Source organism: Oncorhynchus nerka, linkage group LG27 (assembly GCF_034236695.1).
Source record: "Oncorhynchus nerka isolate Pitt River linkage group LG27, Oner_Uvic_2.0, whole genome shotgun sequence".
Classification (NCBI taxonomy): domain Eukaryota; kingdom Metazoa; phylum Chordata; class Actinopteri; order Salmoniformes; family Salmonidae; genus Oncorhynchus; species Oncorhynchus nerka.
Genome location: NC_088422.1, coordinates 41,894,507 through 41,920,335, shown reverse-complemented (window position 1 = coordinate 41,920,335; position 25,829 = coordinate 41,894,507). Strand labels below are relative to the sequence as shown.

The 25,829-nt window shown below is 42.4% G+C and overlaps 1 protein-coding gene across 1 annotated transcript in view; it reads right to left on the bottom strand.

Annotated features, from left to right (window-relative positions):
* Positions 1-329: 329 nt before the first annotated feature.
* LOC115111802 (golgin subfamily A member 7-like) overlaps positions 330-25,829 on the bottom strand; it is a 42,277-nt gene continuing 16,777 nt past the window's right edge. Inside the window, exons 3-6 of the mRNA XM_029638240.2 lie at positions 18,496-18,648; positions 7,274-7,375; positions 6,080-6,137; positions 330-4,311 (exon numbers count right to left, since the gene is read on the bottom strand). Coding sequence (XP_029494100.1) covers positions 6,096-6,137; positions 7,274-7,375; positions 18,496-18,648 — 297 coding nt within the window. The 3' untranslated portion in view covers positions 330-4,311; positions 6,080-6,095. The remainder of the gene's footprint in view (positions 4,312-6,079; positions 6,138-7,273; positions 7,376-18,495; positions 18,649-25,829) is intronic.

Below are 25,829 nucleotides of genomic sequence, written 5' to 3'. Positions count from 1 at the left end.
GGGTTAACTGCCTTGTTCAGGGGCAGAACGATAGATGTTCACCTTGTCAGCTCGGGGATTCAATTTAGCAACCTTTCAGTTACTGGCCCAACGCTCTAACCACTATAGCTCTGTCTATGAATTTGAGCTTTTTACCGAAACAGTGGTGGGGAGCACACTTTGTTATTGTTTCAACTGTGGAATTGCCCCTTTAAGCTAAAACATCCAAATGATTTTCTGCATCATCCAGAAGTGTAGAAGAAGTATACGTTTGATTTATTATGATACAATTCACAAGTTAAGAAACAGTTTGCATTTGAACTTAAAAAATTACATATAAAAAGGTATACTAATTTATCAAATGAATGAGTTTAATGTTAAAAAGGCCAAATACATTTTCATTTTGCTCAACATTGCCATTTTCAGAATACATTGAAATAATATTTACAATATATGAGAATAAGTAATCTGACTTTCATTATAACCTATAACCTAAATCTATAGTTGGACATTTCTGTAGTGTTAGATTATCTGTAATATAGCACGAACAGATTTCAGTCAGACAAAAGAACATTCAAAACACATTATGAAATGGATGTAATTCCATGGAGCAATGTCAAATTTAACCAATTACTTATAAACTAGATGATTGACAAGGAGCTGTTTTGAAGCCACCACACCTCCATCTTGACACCCCAACCATGGTAAAAAAATATTTTGGAAGCTGTAGAAAAGTCCAAATTAGTTTTAGCCACATTTATTCCATTACAGACTCCGTAAAACATACTTTAAAATTACATTATGTAAGCTAAACATAAAAAATAATTATGAAACATACAAATATATACAGTACCAGAGAAAAGTTTGGACACACCTACACATTCAAGGGTTTTTCTTTATTTTTACTATTTTATACATTGTAGAATAATAGTGAAGACATCAAAACTATGAAATAACACATATGGCAGTAACCAAAAAAGTGTTAAACAAATCAAAATATATTTTAGATTTCAAAGTAGCCACACACAAAGTAGTCAATTTGGAAAATGTCAAGATCTTTGACAATGTCTTTAAAGTGCAGTCGTAAAAACCACCATGCGCTATAATGGAACTGGCTCCCATGAGGACCTCCACAGGAAGGGAAGACCCAGAGTCAACTCTGCTGCAGAGGATAAGTTCATTAGAGTTACCAGCCTCAGAAATTGCAGCCCAAATAAATGCTTCACTGAGTTCAAGTAACAGACATGTCAACATTAACTGTTCAGAGGAGACTCTGTGAATCAGACCTTCATGGTCAAATTGCTGCAAAGAAACCACTACTAAAGGAAACCAATAATAAGAAGAGACTTGCTTGGCCCAAGAAACATGAGCAATGGATATTAGACTGGTGGAAATCTGTCCTTTGGTCTGATGATTCCAAATTTGATATTTTTGGTTCCAACTGCCTTCTTTGTGAGACGCAGAGTAGGTGAACGGATGATCTCCGTATGTGTGGATCCCACCATGAAGAATGGGGGAGGAGGTGTGATGGTGCTTTTCTGGTGACACTGTCAGTGATTGATTTAGAATTCAAGGCACACTTAAAGCAGCGATACACCAACCCATCTGGTTTGCACTTAGTGGGACTATCATTTGTTTTTCAATAGGACAACACACCTCCAGGCTGTGTAAGAGCTATTTGACCAAGAAGGAAAGTGATGCATCAGATGACCTGACCTCCACAATCACCTGACCACAACCCAATTGAGATGGTTTGGGATGAGTTGGACCACAGAGTGAAGGAAAAGCAACCAACAAGTGCTCAGCATATGTGGGAACTCCTTCAAGACTGTTGGAAAAGCATTCCAGGTGAAGCTGGTTGAGAGTATGCAAAGCTGCCATCAAGGTGGCTACTTTGAGAATCTCAAATATAAAATATATTTTGATTTACATAATTCCATATGTGTTATTTCATGGTTTTGATGTCTTCACTATTATTATACAATGTAGAAAATAGTAAAAAATAATGAAAAACCCTTGAGAGAGTAGGTGTGTCCAAACTTTTGACCGGTACTGTATATATAAAAACATTTGTCAAAGTATATTTTTTTTAAAGTTCTAATGCTACCGTCCCCACTACAATAAAAAAATACTTAAATACATGTAATTTTGTCTTCGATAAATTTAATTGAAAACTGCTTCTTCTGAGGAGTGCCACTATGGCTGACCTTTGGCTTCAAAGCCTTTCATTGGCCAATACACCAATACATCAGCAATCCAGGGTTTATATTAATCATTGTATTTAACCCACGTATTGTCAATGTATATCTATATCATCACCAAAAGTTAACAATCTAATGTCCTTCATTCATACAATTGATCGATACAAAAACAAAGAAATCAAGAAGTTGAGGTTGTTTAGGAATCGTCTTCGATTTTTAACATGCTTGCTGCCGAAAATAAAGCGAGCAAAAGTTAGGATAAGCTAAATAAGATGGCTGCTAAAATAGTATGCTAAGATACACTTGACCTGAACCCACTGAGCTGACAGAGGCAATATTCACAGAAACTACAGGCACTGGAGACAAACAAGAGCACTTCTCGGCCTAACGCTTCACTTGAAGGCAATCAAATGTGCTTACATAGCTAGACATAGCCTACCCACACACATACAAACAAGTCAATCAACGCACGGCAAAATGAACAGTAGTCACCAAACAAACACTGTGCACGGCACATTTACGTTTTACAAAAGGACCATCGGAGCATTGACGCAACATGCAAGAAGAATGCAAGCATAATTTGGGCCATTTGGTTTTGTAAAGCAAGCGATCTCTGTACAGGCAAAAGTAAACAGACTTAAGATACAGTAAGTAAATGGTTAGAAATACAGAGATAGGAAATACATTTTTAGAAGATTAGGAGTCTGGGGATGTAGTACAGAAAACAACCTAACTGTCAAATCGTATCTTATTTCACTTTAGAGGGGCCTTTAGGATTTGAATGTGTAATACAGCCCCAGCATCATATACTGTACATGCGTTAGTTGAGTGGAGTATAGAACAGTGTGAGGGAGTCGTGTACAGGGGAGATTGTAGAGACGCAGTAGTCAGAAAGTAGATGTGGATCCTGGATGGGAGCCAGTAGGGCTGGTATGATGTTCTGCAGGCTAAAGTTTCAGGTGGTCCTCAGTCTGAAGGTGCGGTGGTGGTCCCACCTACCCAGGACCATGGGCCTCATTTATCAACCGTGTGTACATTTCTCACTAAATTCTGCCGTACGTGGGGATGCTAGGATTTGCATGCACAACTAAATTATTGGGATTCGTCAAACTACTGCACACAACATATACGAACGTTTTTGTTACCTTTTGTGGTAAAAAAAAACACCCTCATTTGATGTATGATTTGGAGATGTTGGAACTGGGCCATGACAGTTTCTAAACGAAAGTGCAATGGCCAATTTTATCACTTTTATGTAGAGCTGAGGGCAGAATTACTTACCTTTTTCAAACAAAAAATGCATGCCGCCTATAGAGTGCCAAACACTGGTAGCACATTCTGAAAGTTTGATTCCCTATTCAAACAGCTCAAAAGTAAATGCTACAGCACACTTCTATGGAAAATACTAATTCCTGTTCAATATTTTGAAGTAGGTGATTGTGTTTCTATATCCTGCCTTGGTATAGGCTCTGCATTGAAATAGGCTATGATGTGGCAATACTGTATCCTACACACTGTCAAATTTAAATAGGCTACCGGTCTATTTACTTTTGAGCATGTTTGGCTCTCCTCCTTTCTCCAGGAGAAACGGAAGTTAGGTTGAAAATACTGTATCCCTGAAAACCAGAAAGATCCTCTTTCCGCCAACGCCGCTAAGAGTGGAAAAGGAGAGACATGTCCTGCTATATGATTATAATTTAGGCTTATATAATACAAGTAAAAGAGACGCATTAGGCTACATGCTGCTATGTGATCTCCTTACCAACGGCAAATGCATCTGTCCTATCATTAGGCCTTTATGTTTTTATTAGCCTACCATTATTATAATACTTGTGTATCAAACACCTACATTTTTTCTCAAAATAACAATATTTGCTTGCGATACATGTTGATCTACCACTAGAAGTTGTGCGTACGGCTGGTCTGAGATTTCCGTGGAGATAAGCACACTTTCCCTTCAAGTTCAAAATGGATAAATACCAACATTTGAGGGGAAACTGGGCATACGCAAGGTTCAGACAATTTTTTGTGTGAACGCACCTTTGATAAATGAGGCCCCAGGTGATGCTGAGCAGAGCCAGAACCAGATAGAACCAGCCCCTCAAGAGCTCTTGTCCAGTCAGTCTGGGATCTGCCAAAAGTGAGAAGGTCAGTGAGAAAAAACACCCTTAAACAGCAGGAATATTCTTTTTTTTTTAAGACAAAACGGCAGCCAGTATGATGCAGATAAACTTTAGTGAAGCCATAGTTTGATTTTTTAGGATCTGCCAAAGAAATGTCACAGTTAGCTAGCTACTCATCTCTATGGCTCTAAACACCCACCATCATACATCACCGTGCTCAACAATGTGCACTAGTTACTACCTGACTGTATCATCAACTTCTGTTATATCAAAGCTATTCGGTCATTTCAAAGTTGTTCTTCAGAGAAAATATGTATCTTTATTTTAAATATCATAAACCCTTTCACATATTCACAATTGACAGCATTTATTCTCTCCAAAGATGAATGATTTGAAGGTCAAGATAGTCCAGGTGCCCGCTCTCTTAAGCAGTGCCAGTCAGTGTGCTGGCAGGTTGGCACCCGGAAGAACCAGTACAACACACAGTGCATTGGTCCTGCTCCTGAATAGTGAGCACTGTGGTGGAGGAGCATAGGGAGATAGACTTGGCACCGCCGTCTGTTAATGACTCATTTTGAAACCATTAACTGCTGAACGCCTGTTTTCCTACACTGCGGTCTAGTGCAATTACACCAGAGGACCATTCATCACACACTTCACCCCGAACAGTGAAATTCCACAACAGGTCCACTGAGGTCCGCCATCGGGGCCTTCTGCTCTGCTATGTAAGGAAGAGCATGCAGCAGAGTAGCGGGACAATGCTATCGCAACACTTCACATTGGGCCTTTCCAGTGGGCCTGCTGCACGGATGGAAGGACATATTGCCTAAAAGACCATGGCAACAGTCCAACGGACTTCTCTCAACAGCTACTTATAAAAGAGCAGTTTACATTCCTCACAAATACATGTATAGAGGTGCCCGTCAGGAATTTCTAATGAAAATAATAACCCCTGTATGCACTTTGTTCCACCAGGCCAGAGCTGAACCAGCACTTGATGAACAACTAGGGCCATGTTCTTCAGCAGATCCATTAAAGAATTGTTGCTCTCTCTTCATGTAGAACATTATCAGAGACAGTTTGAGTTTGGCGTGACTGAAATGTCAACAAAAAAAAACACCAGGTTGAGACATTGTCATTAAGAGTTCGCAAACAGTTTCGCAGCGTGACACTTGTTGTTGAAAATAGTCGCGATCTTAAATGGGGGAAATTATGTTCTTTGTCATATGCAATAACCTACACAAGGCAGACAGATGTGCTTGATTGAGGCGAATAGTTTCATGACACATGTAGTCCTCTTGAAATACATTGGGAGAAAAACCCTGTGCTGTCTGCCAGTACATTTTAATTAACTCTCCGATGTTCGAAACCCATAACGGAGAGGCGTGATACTGTAGAGAGCATAGTAGATGGGAACTGCACAGCATGAGAGTAAATACAAATTGCTGTGGGACAATGACTTGGTCTCAATGATTTTCGTAACAGCATGGGGTGAAACCAAGAAGAATATAAATTTCAGTCTTGGAAAGCAAGAGCAGCCATATTTCAATTCAATAACATGCCACATCTATCCATCATTAGATTAAAGAAATTGCTCTCACGCACTCACTACTCAAATACTTATAGATTTCACCCTTTGAGCAGTTTCTTGACAGTATTCTTCCTCAGATTGCTCCAGAGTAATTTGGAAAGTAATACAGAACGGCCATGAATACATGAGGCATATGCAATCTGTTGTACACATCCTGTGTGACATGACCGTGTCTTGAAACTCACCATAGTACTGTAGATTTTATCTGCCCAGGCTCCTGTCTTCAAAGATGGTTACTTCAACCTTGATCATGTTTAGTTAAAGGCAATGCAGAATTCCTCTAAAATATGACATCTACAGATGCATACTGCTGTGAGTAAAGCACTTGGGCAGCAATAGTCAAAACATCAAATCAGACACTCAAAAATGCAGACATTACTTGTTCAGGTGCATTGAGAAGACATGGGGGGGGGAACAGGGCAGGTGTGACATTCCTGTCAATCTCCACTCTGCTATCACAGCCGCTCCCAGGCCAAAATCAGCAGCTCTGCAGTGCTGGAGAAATAATCCAGGAGGTCGCCATAAAACCAAGGTCTGCTTTCCAAATGACACCCTACTCCCTAAATAGTGCACTACTTTTGACCAGAGCCCCATACGGTGCCATTTGGGATGCAGACAATGAAATCATACAGGAGGTCCTCAGCTGTAAACGATTTCAGTCATATTTCACTGCCTGCTCCAGCCCTCAGTACAATTCATTTTGGATGTTGTGTCAGTCACTCAGGCTGCACCCCATACACTTGGAGAACGTAGACCATTTCTGCACCCTCTGATTTTGAGCAGATGAAATTGATTAAATATAACTTTTATCTGGTATTATTACAGGGTACCACTGTGAGCTGCCCAGACTCCTGGTTTCCATTTACAGGCAGGGGTTCGAGAGGGGAGCACACCACACAGAGCCCTGGGTAACGCGTCCCAAATGGCACCCTAATCCCTATGGGGTTCTGGTCAAAAGCAGCGCACTGTAATGGGAATAGGGTGTCATTTGGGATGCACATGTGGAAACACCAAATACCAACTCGGTCACACACCAGCAGCAGGTCAATGTGAAACTTCATTGTTCTAACTAGTACTACACAGCACATATCAACATGGAGCTAGCCCAGCCCTGACTTAAATATACATCAGCCTGCATGACGAAACCTAAGAAACGCATAAAGGAAATATCACTGAAAAAAGCACATCTTCTAATTCTAAATATAGTACCTTGTTTATCCCGTGAACGTAGCATTCCAAAGGCACACTATTCCCAATATATAGTGCACTACTTTACAAAGTAGTGCCCTTCAAAGGGTGCCATTTTGGATGGAAGTCTGAGTTACATTTCTAGACACGTTGTTTTAATGGCTATCACACTGCTTTCTGAAGAAGGATACAACTCGGAGACCTCTCTCAATAGGGTCAGTGAGGAGCAGACCTCGTGGAGCATAGATCTTATCATTCTGCTCCTGGATGAACTTAGCAATCTTCTTCAAAACCTGAAAAGAGACAATAAGAAGAAAAAAAACTCTCAGTTTTCCAACTTACCTTGTCATACATAGTTTTGGTTGAATATACATTGTTTGGTTCCTCTCTAGGTTTCTTCCTAGGTTTTGGACTTTCTAGGGAGTTTTTCCTAGCCACCGTGCTTCTACACCTGCATTGCTTGCTGTTTGGGGGGTTTTAGGCTGGGTTTCTGTACAGCACTTTGAGATATCAGCTGATGTACGAAGGGCTATATAAATACATTTGATTTGATTTGAATAGTTACGATAAAAGATTACATTATTAGAATTTATTACATCAAATGTACTTTTAACCTAGAACATTTGCTTTCACCAAACAAGGGGTAGCCTACTGGTAGACAGTCATCTCTCAACGTTTACTTATTATTATAATTAGTTTTAAACAAATTTTTTTTGTATTTTTTTGTGTACATTTTACAAACATTAATTCATACAGTGCCTTTGGAAAGTATTCAGACCCCTTGACTTTTTCCACATTTTGTTACGTTACAGCCTTATTCTAAAATGGATTAAATTGTTTTCTTCCTTCATCCCGAGTGGCGCAGTGGTCTAAGGCACTGCATCTCAGTACTAGAGGCGTCACTACAGACCCTGGTTCAATCCTGGGCTGTATCACAACTGGCCGTGATTGGGAGTCCCATACGGCGGAGCACAATTAGCCCAGCGTCGTCCGGGTTAGGGTTTGGTCGGGGTAGGGCGTCATTGTAAATAAGAATTTGTTCTTAACTGACTTGCCAAGTTAAATAAATAGGTTTCAAGAAAAATACATCTACACACAATACACCATAATGACAAAAGCTAAAATAGGTTTGTAGAAATGTTAGCACTTTCTTGTTCTAAGTGGGCTGGAGGAGCCATCCCTGGTCTTTGCTAGGCCACCAGTAGCCAATTTTATGGGTGTGCTCAGTTGAAAACTTGACTTCCATCTTCATGAGCACTCATAAAATATAAAAATTCAGAACTACAACTTTTCTCTGGCACAGTATAAGACAAATATGAATGACACCAATTGGAAAGCTTTTATTGGGCCTTTTTTGGAAACAGGCTGTACCGTGTATTGGCCTATATAACCAGCTGTCTGACATACTGTGCATTCGGAAAGTATTCAGACCCCTTGACCTTTTCAACATTTTGTTACGTTACAGCCTTATTCTAAAATGGATTAATTTTTAAAAATTCCTCAATCTACACAATACCACATAATGACAAAGCAACATTTTTGCACATTTATAAAATATTTAAAAGAATATATTTATTTACATAAGTATTCAGACCCTTTGCTATGAGACTCAAAATTGAGCTAAGGTGCATCCTGTTTCCATTGATCATCCTTGAGATGTTTCTACAACTTGATTGGAGTCCACCTGTGGTACATTCAATTGATTCGACGTGATTTGGAAAGGCACACACCCGTCTATATAAGGTCCCACAGTTAACTGTGCATGTCAGAGCAAAAAACAAGCCATGAAGTCAAAGGAATTGTCCGTAGAGGTCAGAGCCAGGATTGTGTCGAGGCACAAAAGGGTACCAAAAAATGTCTGCAGCATTGAAGTTCGGAACCACCGAGATTCTACATAGAGCAGGCTGCCCGTCCAAACTGAGCAATCGGGGGAGAAGGGCGTTGGTCAGGAAGGTGACCACGTACCCGATGGTCACTCTGACAGAGCTCCACAGTTCCTCTGTGGAGATTGGAGAACCTTCCAGAAGGACAACCATCTATCTATAGCAATCCACCAATCAGGCCTTTAAGGTAGCGGCCAGACGGAAGCAGCTCCTCAGTAAGAGGCACGACAGCCCGCTTGGAGTTTGCTAAAAGGCACCTAAAGGACTCTCAGACAATGAGAAACAAGATTCTCTGGTCTGTTGAAACCAAGATTGGAGTCTTTGGCCTGAATGCCAAGCGTCACATCTGGAGGAAACCTGGCACCATCCTTACGGTGTAGCATGGTGTTGGCAGCATCATGCTGTGGGGATTTTTTAATCTGCAGATACTGGGAGACTAGTCAGGATCGAGGGAACGATGAACAGAGAAAAGTACAGAGAGATCCTTGATGAAAACCTGCTCCAGAGCACTCAGGACCTCACTGGGGTGAAGGTTTACCTTCCAAAAGGACAACGACCCTAAGCACACAGCCAAGACAATATATGAGTGGCTTCGGGACAAGTCTCTGAATGTCCTTGAGTGGCCCAGCCAGTGCCCGGACATGAAACCGATCGAACATCTCTGGAGAGACCTGAAAATAGCTGTGCAGTGACTCTCCCCATCCAACCTGACAGAACTTGAGAGGATCTGCATAGAAGAATGGGAGAAACTCCCCAAATACAGTTGTGCCAATCTTGTAGCGTCATACCCAAGAAGACTTGCTGTAATCGCTGCCAAACGTGCTTCAACATTGTACTGAGTAAAGGGTCTGAATACTTTCTTTTAATATATACATTTGCAGAAATTTCTAAAAACTTGTTTTTGCTTTGTCATTATTGGTTATTGTGTGTAGATTGATGAGGGGGGAGGGACGATTTAATACATTTTAGAATAAGGCTGTAAAGTAACAAAATGTGGAAAAAGTCAAACGGTCTGAATACTTCCCGAATGCACTGTACATAACACTATTTCACCTCTATACATGTTCCCAAAGGTTGCTTACACTTGTTCACTTCCCAACATGGATTTGAAAGGCAATGACTGGCATAAAGAAACTCCCTCAAGATAATCCATGCCTAAACCAATCTAATGATTTTACATTTGTGGGGAGCTAATGCAGAACGCCACAGAATGTTTTTGTGCTGGTCAAGGGCAGACAGGTCCGGAGTGAACCAAGGACTATATCTATTCCTGGCTAAATTTGTTTTGAATGGAGCAAGCTTATTTAAGATGGTGAGGAAGGCACTTTTAAAGAATAACCAGGCATCCTCTACTTAGCGAGTTAGTTAGGATGATATCTATGAGGGTGCCCGTGTTTACGGATTTGGGGTTGTACCTGGTAGGTTCATTGATCATTTGTGTGAGATTGGGGGCATCAAGCTTAGAATGTAGGATGGCCGGGGTGTTAAGCATGTCCCAGTTTAGGTCACCTAGTAGCACGAGCTCAGAAGATAGATGGGGGGCAATCAATTCACAGATGGTGTCAAGGGCACAGCTGGGGGCAGAGGGTGGTCTATAGCAAGCGTCAACAGTGAGAGACTTGTTTCTGGAAATGTGAATTTTTAGAAGTAGAAGCTTGAATTGTTTGGGGACAGACCTGGATAGTAAGACAGAACTCTGCAGGCTCTCTCTGCAGTAGATTGCAACACCACCCCCTTTGGCAGTTCTTTCTTGGCGGAAAATGTTATAGTTAGAGATGGAGATTTCAGGGTTTTTGGTGGTTTTCCTAAGCCAGGATTCAGACACGGCTAAGACATCCGGGTTGGCAGAGTGTGCTAAAGCAGTGAATAAAAGAAACTTAGTGAGTAGGCTTCTACTGTTAACATGCATGAAACCAAGGGTTTTACGGTTACAGAAGTCAACAAATGAGAGCATCTGGGGAGTAGGAGTGGAGCTAGACACTGCAGGTCCTGGATTAACCTCTACATCAGAGGAAAAGTAGGATAAGGGTAAGGATAAAGGCTATACGAACTGGCCTTCTAGCATGTTCGGAACAGAGAGTAAAAGGAGCAGGTCCCTGGGCACGATAGCATAGATTCAAGGCATAGTGTACAGACAAAGGTATGGTAGGAAGAGAATACATTGGAGGTAAACCTAGGTATTGAGTAATGAAGAGAGAGATATAGTCTCTAGAGACGTTTAAACCAGGTATTGTCATCACCATCCTGGATGGTTCCGACCTTGAATATGTGGACATCTATAAGTACCTAGGTGTCTGGCTAGACTGTAAACTCTCCTTCCAGACTCATATCAAACATCTCCAATCGAAAATCAAATCTAGTCGGCTTTCTATTCCGCAACAAAGCCTCCTTCACTCACGCCGCCAAACTTACCCTAGTAAAACTGACTATCCTACCGATCCTGGACTTCGGCGATGTCATCTACAAAATTGCTTCCAACACTCTACTCAGCAAACTGGATGCAGTTTATCACAGTGCCATCCGTTTTGTCACTAAAGCACCTTATACCACCCACCACTGCGACCTGTATGCTCTAGTCGGCTGGCCCTCGCTACATATTCGTCGCCAGGTCATCTACAAGTCCATGCTAGGTAAAGCTCCGCCTTATCTCAGTTCACTGGTCACGATGGCAACACCCACCCGTAGCACACGCTCCAGCAGGTGTATCCCACTGATCATCCCTAAAGCCAACACCTCATTTGGCCGCCTTTCGTTCCAGTTCTCTGCTGCCTGTGACTGGAACGAATTGCAAAAATCGCTGAAGTTGGAGACTTTTATCTCCCTCACCAACTTCAAACATCTGCTATCTGAGCAGCTAACCGATCGCTGCAGCTGTACATAGTCTATCGGTAAATAGCCCACCCATTTTTACCTACCTCATCCCCATACTGTTTTTATTTATTTACTTTTCTGCTCTTTTGCACACCAATATCTCTACCTGTACATGACCATCTGATCATTTATCACTCCAGTGTTAATCTGCAAAATTGTAATTATTCACCTACCTCCTCATGCCTTTTGCACACAATGTATATAGACTCTCTTTTTTTTCTACTGTGTTATTGACTTGTTAATTGTATACTCCATGTGTAACTCTGTGTTGTCTGTTCACACTGCTATGCTTTATCTTGGCCAGGTCGCAGTTGCAAATGAGAACTTGTTCTCAACTAGCCTATCTGGTTAAATAAATGTGAAATAAAATAAAAATAAAAAATATGTAGGAGGTGGAACAACATGGTTGTTTAAGGCATATTGAGCAGGGCTAGAGGCTCTAAAGTGAAATAAGACAGTAATCACTAACCAGGACAGTAATGGACGAGGCATATTGATATTAGAGAGAGGCATGCGTAGCCAAGTGATCATATGGGTCCACTGAGTGGTTGGGCTGGCTGGGGACACGGCAATTCAGACAGTTTGCAGGCCGGGGCTAACAAGCTAGCAGACCGGGGCTAGCAAATTAGCAGAAGGGCCTTTGGGGGACGTCGCGATGGAGGCAAGTCTGTTTTCGCCTCCTCGTGCGGTGACGTCGATAGACCAGTCGTGGATTACTAGGGTTCCAAGTAGCTCTAGATAGCTAGCAGGCCGCGGTTAGCAGAATGGGCCTTCAGCGGACGTCGCGCCTGAGGAGCCTGTTGGAATCCTCGGGCAGATTATGACGGTATTCCAGTTGTAGAGGATCGGCGGGGTTCCGTGCCCAGTACCGGCAGTAGAAGGGGTCCGTATATTGTAGCCCAGGAGTGGGCTTTGGTGGTAGCCCAGGAGCCCAACCGGGCTAGCTTCAGGCTAATTGGTGCTTGCTCTGGGATGGAAACGCTAGCCAGGAGTAGTCACCAGGGATTGCAGTTAGCTAGTTGCGAAGATCCAGATGAAAAGGTTCAGAGTTTGCGGTAGGAATCCGGGGATATGGAGAGAAAAATAGGTCCATTATGCTCTGGTTTGAATCACATTGTACGAACTGTCGAGAGCTTTCCAAGCTAAAGGTTAGCTGATAATCGCTAGCAGTGGTTTGCTGACTGATAGCTGGTAGCTAGTTAGCTGGCTAGCTTCAGTTGAGGGATTCCAGATCCAAAGTAAATAGAAATACTTTAGGAAAAAAACAGATCCACTCCACATTGGGTGAGGCTGGTTGCAGGAGAATATTTAGAAGTTGAGTTTTAGGAAAATATTTAAAAACGATATGCGAAGAAAAATATATATACAAGGGACACGACAGGACAAAGACAAAGACGTCTAACTGCTACGCCATCTTGGAAACAATTTACAGCTCAGATTTTCTCCCCATCATAATCAAGGGGGTAAATAACAGTGGTTTCCTTGAACAGAAGAGATTTGAGCTTTGCAAAAATGGCAGAAGTATTACTCTACTCGTAATATTTAACTAATTTGTTTTTGCCAAAGGAAAAAAGCAACTGCAGCTCGTATTTGCGGACCACGACGAAAAAGCGGCAACATAGATGAATGAATAACAGCGCACATGGGAAACAGATCTTCTAATGTGATTAAAGCAAAAATAGCCTACATGAAAGTAAGAGAGTAAACATGGTCTCTAGTTGAGGTATCCTGGCTTTGCATCAGTTCAAAAGATTAACAAGTGACGGAAGTGACCGACTGGGATCTGTGTGGGAGAGCTGGGCAGATCAGCTCAATCAGACCGCACAACTGAAAGATGCAATCCTCTCTTTGTCAGAATTGACATGAAATATACTTCATGCATGCTTATGATTGGACAAAACAAATGAAAAGGAGCTTCATGTCAAATTAATGGCCATTAGTCTGACGTGGAATTCACATCTCGTCACATTTTCGTTGACTAAAATGAAAAGTAATTTGCAATACTGTTTTTTTCCAGGGCATCTCGTCTCTTCATCATTATAGTTTTAATAAGGAAAAATAGGTGGTTGACGTATTTTTAGTCCTAAAAAAGTGTTGATGTAATTAACACTGGCACAAATCAGGAGGAAGGAGAGATTAATGAGACATAACACGTATTTCTTATTGAGGTGCACGGCAAGGCACTGGAGTGACGAACCACCCTTGCTGCCTCCGCCTGGCCGGCTCCCCTCTTTCCCCTGTGATTCTCTGCCGCTGACCCTATTACGTGGGCTGAATCACTGGCTTTACTAGGGCTCTTTCATGCTGTTCTTAGGAGGGGTGCATCACGTCGAACCAAGCTTTTTTCCGTTACACTCGACTTGAGTGGGTTTAGTCACTGACGTGATCTTCCTGTCCGGTTATGTTCTCCCTCGGGCTCGTGCGGTCAAGAAGATATTCGTGGGCTATACTCAGCCTTGTCTCAGGGTAGTACGTTGGTGGTCTGTTGATATCCCTCTAGTGGTGTGGGGGCTGTACTTTGGTATAGTTGGTGGGGTTATATCCTGCCTGGTTGGCCCTGTCCGGGGTATCGTCGGACGGGGCCACAGTGTCCCCTCACCCCTCCGGTCTCAGCCCCCAGTATCTATGCTGCAATAGTCTATGTGCTGGGGGGGCTAGGGTCAGTCTGTCCTATCTGGTGAAACTCTACGGTCTTATCTGTTGTCCTGTGTGAACTTAAGTATGCTGATCCAGTTTCTGCTGTTTTGCCTGTGGCTATGGAACCCTGACCTGTTCACCAGATGTGCTAACGTGATACCTTGTCGTGCTGCTGCTCCAGTTTCAACTGTTCTGCCTGCGGCTATGGAACCCTGACCTGTTAGCCGGACGTGCTACCTTGTCCCGGAACTGCTGTTTTCGACCCTCTCCCTCTCTCTTTCTCCCTCCTTCTCTCACCCTACTGCACCTGCGGTCTCGACCTCTGAATGCTCGGCTATGAAAAGCCAACTGACATTTACTCCTGAGGTGCTCACCCGTTGTACCCTCTACAACCACTGTGACTATTATTTGACCCTGCTGGTCATCTATGAACATTTGAACATCTTGAGGAACGATCTGGTTTTAATGGCCATGTACTCTTAAAATCTCCACCCAGCACAGCCAGAAGAAGACTGGCCACTCCTCAGAGCCTGGTTCCTCTCTAGGTTTCTTCCTAGGTTCCTGCCTTTCTAGGGAGTTTTTCCTAGCCAACGTGCTTCTACATCTGCATTGCTTGCTGTTTGGGGTTTTAGACTGAGTTTCTGTATAAGCAGTTTGTGACATCAGCTGATGTAAAAAGGGCTTTATAAATACATTTGATTTCATATGACTCCCACGAGGAGCCTAAGTCAATGCATCACAGGAATAAATAAATTCCTATATGGTTGTGCAGTGGTTCGTCCTGTAAAAATTGCAGTGTAGTGCAGCACAGCTTGCGTGGTGCCGCAGAATTCTATGGAATGTTATTTAAGTGCCAACCACTGGTGCCATTAATGTTATTGCTAGTTTGACCACCAGAGGGCATATTTGAGAAGCATTTTATAGCCTTCAATAGTGGCTGTACTAGAGAATTTAAAACCTTTTTTTTGTAAGAACATACTATATGGGACTGATTTTAAGAAATGTTGCTTAATTCATTTGATTACTATTATGGTGTTTCTATTCCAAGAAAAACCTCTGTGTTTCCGTAAGGATGATATGGAAAATATGGTGCTGTACAAAGTGACGGTCAGGAGTAGGCTACAGTGCTGGGCTACTTCGCTAAAGAATCCCCGCGTCGTGCGGGCATGCGGGAGACCGGGGTTCAATTCCCCGACAGGGAGGAAGTAGGCTGTCCTTCTAAATAAGAATTTGTTCTTAACTGATTCCATATGTGTTATTTCATAGTTGTGATGTATTCACTATTATTCTACAATGTAGAAATAAAATAAAAACCTGGAGTAGAGTAGGTGTGTCCAAACTTTTGACTGGTACTTGCTTAATTAATTTGCTTAATATTATGGTGCTTATATTCAAGGAAAACTAAAAACCCTCTGGGTTTCCGTTAGGATGAAACGGAAAATATGGCGCTGTACAACGTGACGGTCGGGAGTAGGCTACACAGTCCCGGGCTATTGAGCTAAAGAATCCCTGTGTCGTGTGCGGGCTTGTGGGAGGCCAGGGTTCAATACCACGATGGGGAGGAAGGAGTAGGCTGTCCTTGTAAATAAGATTACACTAAGAGCATAACATTTCTACACCATAATTTTTGTCTAACCAAATAACACCTACACCACATGACTCAACACTAGTGAGACTCATGTCGCCAATGGCAGACCTACACTATATCGAAAAATTTGACGTGACTCTCCGCCAATAATTACACATACATTGGAGGATTCTAATAATGGGCTATTATAATACTGTACACGGTGTCCAGGTCAGGATAACCAAAACATTTCTTTATTAAAGACTTTCAGAAAGAATGTTGGTACTTAATGGAATGGTGAGATATATGTTCTTCCTCTCGGTTTTTGTTTTATTATTTCACTGCCATACTGTGTTTAACTGTGTTCGATCTTGTCTAGCCATCTTGTCTCAAGAGGACCACAATGGAAATAAGTCCCAGACTCTATTGTGTGTTATCCTCAATGATTTTATTCATGTGCATGTATGGCTTTTTCAAGTTTTATGTGTGCTTGTTTTTTTAAATGGTCGAATTAATAAACTAAACTATTTATTTTGATCCAAAGCCATGAATGAGTGAGTCAATCAACTTTATGTAGGTGCCGGCCATCAACTTGATAATATATAATGATATTTTGGAGGTTATTTCGAAAGTGAGCAATTGTAATCTGAATAAAGGCCAAAATAATATTTGTAAGGCCAAAATAATATTTGTAAAGGCCAAAACATGTATTTCTATATTTAGAGGGAGAGAAACGCTGGGCCAATTGTGCACCGCCCTATGGGACTCCCAATCACGGTCGTATGTGATACATAATAATAATGCTACTTAACTTGGAACGTAACTTAGAAATACATTTGACGATAGAATTCTCCCCCTACCCTCCATCTAGGCAAGTCTATTGTCCAGTTACCTGCTTGAATAGCGGGAACGTTTCCCTAGTCAGCGCCATTTTAATGCATTGCCCCTTAAAGTGTTGCTCTGTGCTACCCAGTATGGCGGGGTGGGGGTCCACCCACCCTCCCTCCCTCCTCCTCCTCTGTTCCCCATAGGCAGTCTGTCTTCTGTGCGCGGCTCTGCAGCCCATCCCGTGCCCCCTGCCCTCGTGCCTTGAACCTCGTGCATTTTCAGTGGATACAGCTGGAGAACTGCGAGGCCATTGTGTGCCCTCGGGAGCCATGACAGATATATATTGTCCTTGTTAATAATATATCTGTGAGAATATCCAAGGGGCTTTTATATCATTCTAAATTAACAATCAATTTGTTTTTGTTTTTAAATGGTATTTTGGAGATTATTTCATTTTCAAATAACGTAAAATGAGCGAGAAAAAGGCCATTCTTGAACATGGGTTGAGACATTGCTACTAATTTGTAAATAAAGCCAGTTTGTTATTTAGAATTATTTATTTCTGTTTTTAGAGGGGGAGAAACCAAAACCTACAGTCATCTCATCGGTCTCCCAGTCGAGGCCGGCATGGGTATTGAACCAGCATCTGTAGCAAGACAACTTGCACTGCCTTAGACCGTAGTGCAACAACAGTTTTAGTAAGTAATACTTAAGTCGTGCACAATTATCAGTTTCTATTTAGGTTTATGTCGCCCATTCATTGTCAGAGACACAGAAGGACCCAAAAGCATAATTAGTGGTCTAACTCCCCCTTGCGCTGGTCTGGAGCAATGAAGTGGTGACGCAGGGTACCGTCCTAAACCACAAATGACCTCTAAGTACCTCAGCATAATCACAAAACTTTTAGTTGAGCAACCACTGTATGTGCCAACGGGTAGAGCTGGATCTGAAAAAATGCTTTTGTGTAGTAACAGTATACTCACTCTAAATGTTAAAAACACATTTTAGTTTATGGATATATCTGCTTGTATGGGCGCTATTGTTAGAGCTGTACTGCTCTCTGCCATTAATCATATTAATATCAATACCTCACATCTCATTTCAACTTCCATGAAATGTGATCACTGTACTAGTTTGGGTTCCCCCTTACTAATTCTAAATCACTAACTTGCAACATGAAAGCTAAACCCATTGACCAAATATCTTGATGTATTACATGACCGTAATAGAGGCCTTCAATATGGGATCAAAACGCACTTATAATATCAAGCCATTTCTGAGGGGGCATTTCTTTCTGACTCCAGAAAATGGCTGCTGACTGGTTTACAATCTATTCTAGAGTGTTGGTCCACAATATAATTCAGAGAATTCCAAAGCATTACATGGGTGTATTTTGGCTTTACCTAGTCAGCACTAGCTTTGTAGTCAGCACACATTAAGAGTACACTAACATAGAGTTACAAAATTCCAGTATGTTTCCCCAAATTCCCAGAAATCCTGCATTTGCTGCTTATTCTCTTCTGATTCCAGGAATCTTCCAACCAGGATTTTGGGAAAATCTGGGAATTTTGAAAAAGTTAACAGAATTTTGCAACCCTAGTTGTGTGGATTAGTGAAGGTCTCTCACCTTCTCGTAGTGCGTCTCCATACAGAGGAAGATCGTGTAAGCTGTGAGGCAGGCCAGACAGCCCTCCAGATACGACGAGCCTCCCAGCTTCTCTGCCTCAGCATACAGGTTGTTCAGCGTCCTCACAGTCTCCTCAAACTGCTGCTTGTCAATCTGAAACACGGGACCAATCAAGTTGTGTCTCAAATAGCACCCTATTTCCAATATAGTGCGATACTTTTGAACAGGGCTCATAAGGCTCTGGTCAAAAGTTGTGTACTTTATAGAGGGAATAGGGGCGCCATTTGGAAAGCAACCCAAGTAAAATCAAAAACTGTTTCTGAGGATGATACACATGGTGAGATCTAAAGAAAGGCAATCAAGATAGAAAAATACATCACATAGTTACTATTTTAGATGATCAAATGGAGTGTTAGATAGCTAACAAATGGAAAGTTAATTATACATTCTTTTCATCCTCGGTATAAATGATGAGTGGTTTGATTCGAATCGTGTTTTTAATCAGAGAATGCTGCATCTCTCTCCACTTTTGGCAAAATAATTAGGAAGGCTTGGCCGTGTGCTCACCGCATGTTTTCACTTTATACCGCAGCAGGAGACACCAAAACCTCTAGTGAGGAATCTGACTGTCTCTCCTTATCTACTGGCAGAGACTAGCTAGTAAAAAAAACAACTTTCCCAGTGTTTCCATCAATCTGGTGATGTTAGCTCTAGTGTTGCCGATATGAGAGATGCAATGTGGTTCTGACAGAGTTGAAGCCATTACACTCCATAATTTCAGACAGAGTGGAACTAAGGGCTGGCTAACACGAACATTCACTCATCACGTCAGGTCAGGCCTGCTCCACTGAGGAGAGGCCAAGGGCCGTTGGACCACTGGAAGTAGTGAAGGGTGTTTTGACTGAGTGTTGGCGTGAGTCTCCACTCTGGTCTCCTCAGCAGGCCTAATGGAGTGAGACTGCATCCCAAATGGCACCTTATATAGGAGTACTACTTTTGACCAGGGCCCATCGAGCGCTAGTCAAAAGTAGTGCACTTTATAGGGAATAGGGTACCATTTGGGACACAACCTGAGAGAGCGGACTGCAGACCAGACCAGATGAAGGGAGCAGCCAGGCCTTCTGTGCCTCTGAACAGCCTCCAAGTTATGCTCCCATGTGCCCAAGGAATGTAACAACAAGCTCCAACAGATCAGTGGTCTTAGGCATGTTTGGTGCGCACCGTGAGGAGTCTTTGTTATCCCTCTAATTTCCCCATCTGAAGGCTGGGATTCAAACCACATTTCTCCTTCGTCTGAGAATTTTTCCATTACGTTAGATGCTGTGATTTTAAAAGTGTAGATGTGCACTTTAGGAAGTATGTGCTATGGTAGTAGTATTAGACAATAGATTAATCGTGCCATGTCACCCACCATCTCAGATTGTTCTGAAATGGTTTCTGTAGTTAAAATAATATTGCAGGAATGTTTCTAAATAAGTTAATTGGCCATTTCAATTGATAGTATTCATATAATATTCAATAAATAGTATAGTACCCAACATTCGATTCGGAACAAACCTCTTAACAATGATTAAGATTCGAGGAATCCAAATAAATCATAAAAAGCCATGGCCCACCCAAAACCCACACCAAACCCACCCCAATAGCCAGTATAATTTCTCGGTTTGACAAGTAGTATGAAGCTGTGGCTTGGAGTATTGTTTATTGAGACTATATAATATATTCTCAGTAAATGTGTTGATGTCACCCCCTGTTTAAAGAAATTAGCAATTGAAGTAGCCATTGAAATTTGCCATTGCATTTTTCCTCAAAGATTAGTGTGAAAGTACCAGGCTTTGCCCACAAGATATCGCTGTTCCTGCTACTGCCACACACTTTTATCCTTTTTGTTGGTCTCTTGTGTTTATCAAATGGATCACAACATTTTCTTTGCAAATTTGGGTTGAAAACCAATAGCTTTTGCTCATGATGAAAATATATTATGTGGTCACCCTCACAATGGAGAATGGAGAACAAGAGCACCTCCTCCCAGCTGCCCACTGCACTGAGGCTAGGTAACACGGTCTCCACCGATAAATCCACGATTATCGAAAGCTTCAATAAGCACTTCTCAATGGCTGGCCATGCCTTCCGCCTGGCTACTCCAACTTCGGCCAACAGCTCCGCCCCCCCCGCAGCTCCTCGCCCAAGCCTCTCCAGGTTCTCCTTTACCCAAATCCAGATAGCAGATGTTCTGAAAGAGCTGCAAAACCTAGACCCGTACAAATCAGCTGGGCTTGACAATCTGGACCCTCTATTTCTGAAACTATCTGCCGCCATTGTCGCAACCCCTATTACCAGCCTGTTCAACCTCTCTTTCATATCGTCTGAGATCCCCAAGGATTGGAAAGCTGCCGCAGTCATCCCCCTCTTCAAAGGGGGAGACACCCTGGACCCAAACTGCTATAGACCTATATCCATCCTGCCCTGCCTATCTAAGGTCTTCGAAAGCCAAGTCAACAAACAGGTCACTGACCATCTCGAATCCCACCGTACCTTCTCCGCTGTGCAATCTGGTTTCCGAGCCGGTCACGGGTGCACCTCAGCCACGCTCAAGGTACTAAACGATATCATAACCGCCATCGATAAAAGACAGTACTGTGCAGCCGTCTTCATCGACCTCGCCAAGGCTTTCGACTCTGTCAATCACCATATTCTTATCGGCAGACTCAATAGCCTCGGTTTCTCGGATGACTGCCTTGCCTGGTTCACCAATTACTTTGCAGACAGAGTTCAGTGTGTCAAATCGGAGGGCATGCTGTCCGGTCCTCTGGCAGTCTCTATGGGGGTGCCACAGGGTTCAATTCTCGGGCCGACTCTTTTCTCTGTATATATCAATGATGTTGCTCTTGCTGCGGGCGATTCCCTGATCCACCTCTACGCAGACGACACCATTCTATATACTTTCGGCCCGTCATTGGACACTGTGCTATCTAACCTCCAAACGAGCTTCAATGCCATACAGCACTCCTTCCGTGGCCTCCAACTGCTCTTAAACGCGAGTAAAACCAAATGCATGCTTTTCAACCGATCGCTGCCTGCACCCGCATGCCCGACTAGCATCATCACCCTGGATGGTTCCGACCTTGAATATGTGGACATCTATAAGTACCTAGGTGTCTGGCTAGACTGCAAACTCTCCTTCCAGACTCACATCAAACATCTCCAATCGAAAATCAAATCAAGAGTCGGCTTTCTATTCCGCAACAAAGCCTCCTTCACTCACGCCGCCAAGCTTACCCTAGTAAAACTGACTATCCTACCGATCCTCGACTTCGGCGATGTCATCTACAAAATGGCTTCCAACACTCTACTCAGCAAACTGGATGCAGTCTATCACAGTGCCATCCGTTTTGTCACCAAAGCACCTTATACCACCCACCACTGCGACTTGTATGCTCTAGTCGGCTGGCCCTCGCTACATATTCGTCGCCAGACCCACTGGCTCCAGGTCATCTACAAGTCCATGCTAGGTAAAGCTCCGCCTTATCTCAGTTCACTGGTCACGATGGCAACACCCATCCGTAGCACGCGCTCCAGCAGGTGTATCTCACTGATCCTCCCTAAAGCCAACACCTCATTTGGCCGCCTTTCGTTCCAGTACTCTGCTGCCTGTGACTGGAACGAACTGCAAAAATCGCTGAAGTTGGAGACTTTTATCTCCCTCACCAACTTCAAACATCAGCTATCCGAGCAGCTAACCGATCTCTGCAGCTGTACATAGTCTATTGGTAAATAGCCCACCCATTTTCACCTACCTCATTCCCATACTGTTTTTATACTGTTTTTTATTTTATTTATTTATCACACCAATATCTCTTCCTGTACATGACCATCTGATCATTTATCACTCCAGTGTTAATCTGCAAAATTGTATTATTCGCCTACCTCCTCATGCCTTTTGCACACATTGTATATAGACTGCCCATTTTTTTTCTACTGTGTTATTGACTTGTTAATTGTTTACTCCATGTGTAACTCTGTGTTGTCTGTTCACACTGCTATGCTTTATCTTGGCCAGGTCGCAGTTGCAAATGAGAACTTGTTCTCAACTAGCCTACCTGGTTAAATAAAGGTGAAATAAAAAAAAATAAAAAAACAAGTCAAGTCAGTCTTCCATGAAATCAATTTAGTTTGTCCTTCTCTTAGCAACCTAATGCTTTAATCCAGCTCTCCTTGAATAGTTCAACAAGTGGCAGCTCTCTGAAAGGGCTTTCCATATGGTGCAATTCTCATATAAGGCCAAATATTTCCTGGAGAAATGGGCAGTTACTAAATATTGTGACTACCCTAATACAAAAATACAATCCCTGGTCTTACTAATCCCAAACTTTTTCAAAGGGGAATAAACCACACATACAGGGGCCATTTCCTGGACACAGATTTAGCCTAAGAGAAGAATAAAGTGAATTATTTTCATTGTGGACTGGCTTGAATTGTAACCACACAATTTATTTCCATCGTAAACAGAAACTATTGGTTTTCTACCCAAAGTTACAAAGAAAATTGTGATTAATTTAATAAAAGAGAGCAGAAAAATATAACAAAAGTATAAACACAACATGCAACAATTTCAAAAGATTTTCCTGAGTTACAGCTCATATAAAGGAAATCAGTCAATTGAAATAAATTCATTAGGCCCTAATGTTGTGGACGACTGGGGATACAGATATGCATCTGCTGGTCACAGATACCTATTGGTGGGAACTGGAACATGCTATCGTACACGTTGATCCAGAGCATCTCAAACATGCTCAATTGGTGACATGTCTGGTGAGTATGCAGGCCATGGAAGAACTGGGACATTTTCAGCTTCCAGGAATTGTGTACGACATTGGGCCGGCGGCGGATGAATTGCACAATAACGGGCCTCAGGATCACATCACCGTATCTCTGTGCATTCAAATTGCCATCGATAAAATGCAATTGTGTTTGTTGTCCGTAGCTTATGCCTGCCCATAACATAACCCCACCATGGGACACTCTGTTGACATCAGCAAACCGCTCTTCCACACAAGACAATACACTCTGTCTTCCATTTGCTCGGTACAGTTGAAACCAAGATTAATCCGTAAAGAGCAAACTTCTCCAGCGTGCCAGAGGCCATTGGAGGTGAGCATTTGCCCACTGAAGTCGGTTATGGTGCCGAACTGCAGTCAGGTAAAGACCCTGGTGAGGATGAGGAGCACGCAGATGAGCTTCGCTGAGATGGTTTCTGACAGTTGTGCAAACCCACAGTTTCATTAGCTGTCCTGGTGTTTGGTCTCAGAAGATCCCACAGGTGAAGAAGCTGGATGTGGAGGTCCTGGGCTAGCGTTGTTACAGTTGGTCTGAGGATGTGAGGCCAGTTGGATGTACTGCCAAATTCTCTAAAACAACACTTACAGTGGCTTATGGTAGAGAAATTAACATTCAATTCTCTGGCAACAGCTCTGGTGAACATTCCTGCAGTCAGCATGCCAATTGCACACTCCCTCAAAACTTGTCCCCAGCACAAGGTGCATGTTGTTTAATCAGCTTCTTGATATTCCACACCTGTCAGGTGGCTGGATTATCTTGGCAAAGGAGAAATGCTCACTAACATAGAGGTTTTTATATTTTTTATATTTCACCTTTATTTAACCAGGTAGGCAAGTTGAGAACAAGTTCTCTTTTACAATTGCTACCTGGCCAAAGCAGTTTGACACATACAACAACACAGAGTTACACATGGAGTAAAACACACATACAGTCAATAATACAGTAGAAAATTAAGTCTATATACAATGTGAGCAAATGAGGTGAGATAAGGGAGGAAAAGGCAAAAAAAAGGCCATGGTGGCAAAGTAAATACACTATAGCAAGTAAAACACTGGAATGGTAGATTTGCAGTGGAAGAATGTGCAAGGTAGAGATAGAAAAAATGGGGTGCAAAGGAGCAAAATAAATAAATACAGTATGCATAGAGGTAGTTTGTTTGGGCTAAATTATAGATGGGCTATGTACAGGTGCAGTAATCTGTGAGCTGCTCTGACAGCTGGTGCTTAAAGCTAGTGAGGAAGATAAGTGTTTCCAGTTTCAGTGATTTTTGTAGTTTGTTCCAGTCATTGGCAGCAGAGAACTGGAAGGAGAGGCGGCCAAAGGAAGAATTGGTTTTGGGGGTGACCAGAGAGATATACCTGCTGGAGTGCGTGCTGCTATGGTGACCAGCGAGCTGAGATAAGGGGGAACTTTACCTAGCAGGGTCTTGTACATGACCTGGAGCCAGTGGGTTTGGCGACGAGTATGAAGCGAGGGCCAGCCAAAGAGAGCGTACAGGTCGCAGTGGTGGGTAGTATATGGGGCTTTGGTGACAAAACGGATGGCACTGTGATAGACTGCATCCAATTTATTGAGTAGGGTATTGGAGGCTATTTTGTAAATGACATCGCCAAAGTCGATGATCGGTAGGATTGTCAGTTTTACAAGGGTATGTTTGCAGCATGAGTGAAGGATGCTCTGTTGCGAAATAGGAAGCCAATTCTAGATTTAATTTAGGATTTGAGATGTTTGATGTGAGTCTGGAAGGAGAGTTTACAGTCTAACCAGACACCTAGGTATTTGTAGTTGTCCACATATTCTAAGTCAGAACCATCCAGAGTAGTGATGCTGGACGGGCGGGCGGGTGCAGGAAGCGATCGGTTGAAGAGCATGCATTTAGTTTGACTTGTATTTAAGAGCAATTGGAGGCCACGGAAGGAGAGTTGTATGGCATTGAAGCTCACCTGGAGGGTTGTTAACTTGTTATGGCTGCAATCCCACTAACGGGATAAGTGTCATCAACAACCGCTGAATAGCATAGCGCTACATTCAATAAATATTATTACAAATATTTATATTCATGAAATCACAAGTGCAATATAGGAAAACACCGTTTAGCCTTTTGTTAATCCACCTGTCGTGTCAGATTTTGAAGTTATGCTTTACATCGAAAGCAATCCAAGCGGTTGTGTAGATTTAGCGATCGCACGACAAAACATTAAGTACACTTAGCATCAGGAAGCTTGGTCACGAAAATCAGAAAAGCGATCAAATTAATCGTTTACCTTTGATGATGATCTTCAGATGTTTTCACTCACGAGACTGTTGCACAACAAATGTTCCTTTTGTTCTATAAAGATTATTTTTATATCCAAAATACCTCCGTTTGTTTGTCGCATTATGTTCAGAAATCCACAGGAAAGAGCGGTCAATGCAGAACGACAATGCAGACGAAAATTCCAAATAGTTTCCATAATGTCCACAGAAACATGTCAAAGTTTTTCTTATAATCAATC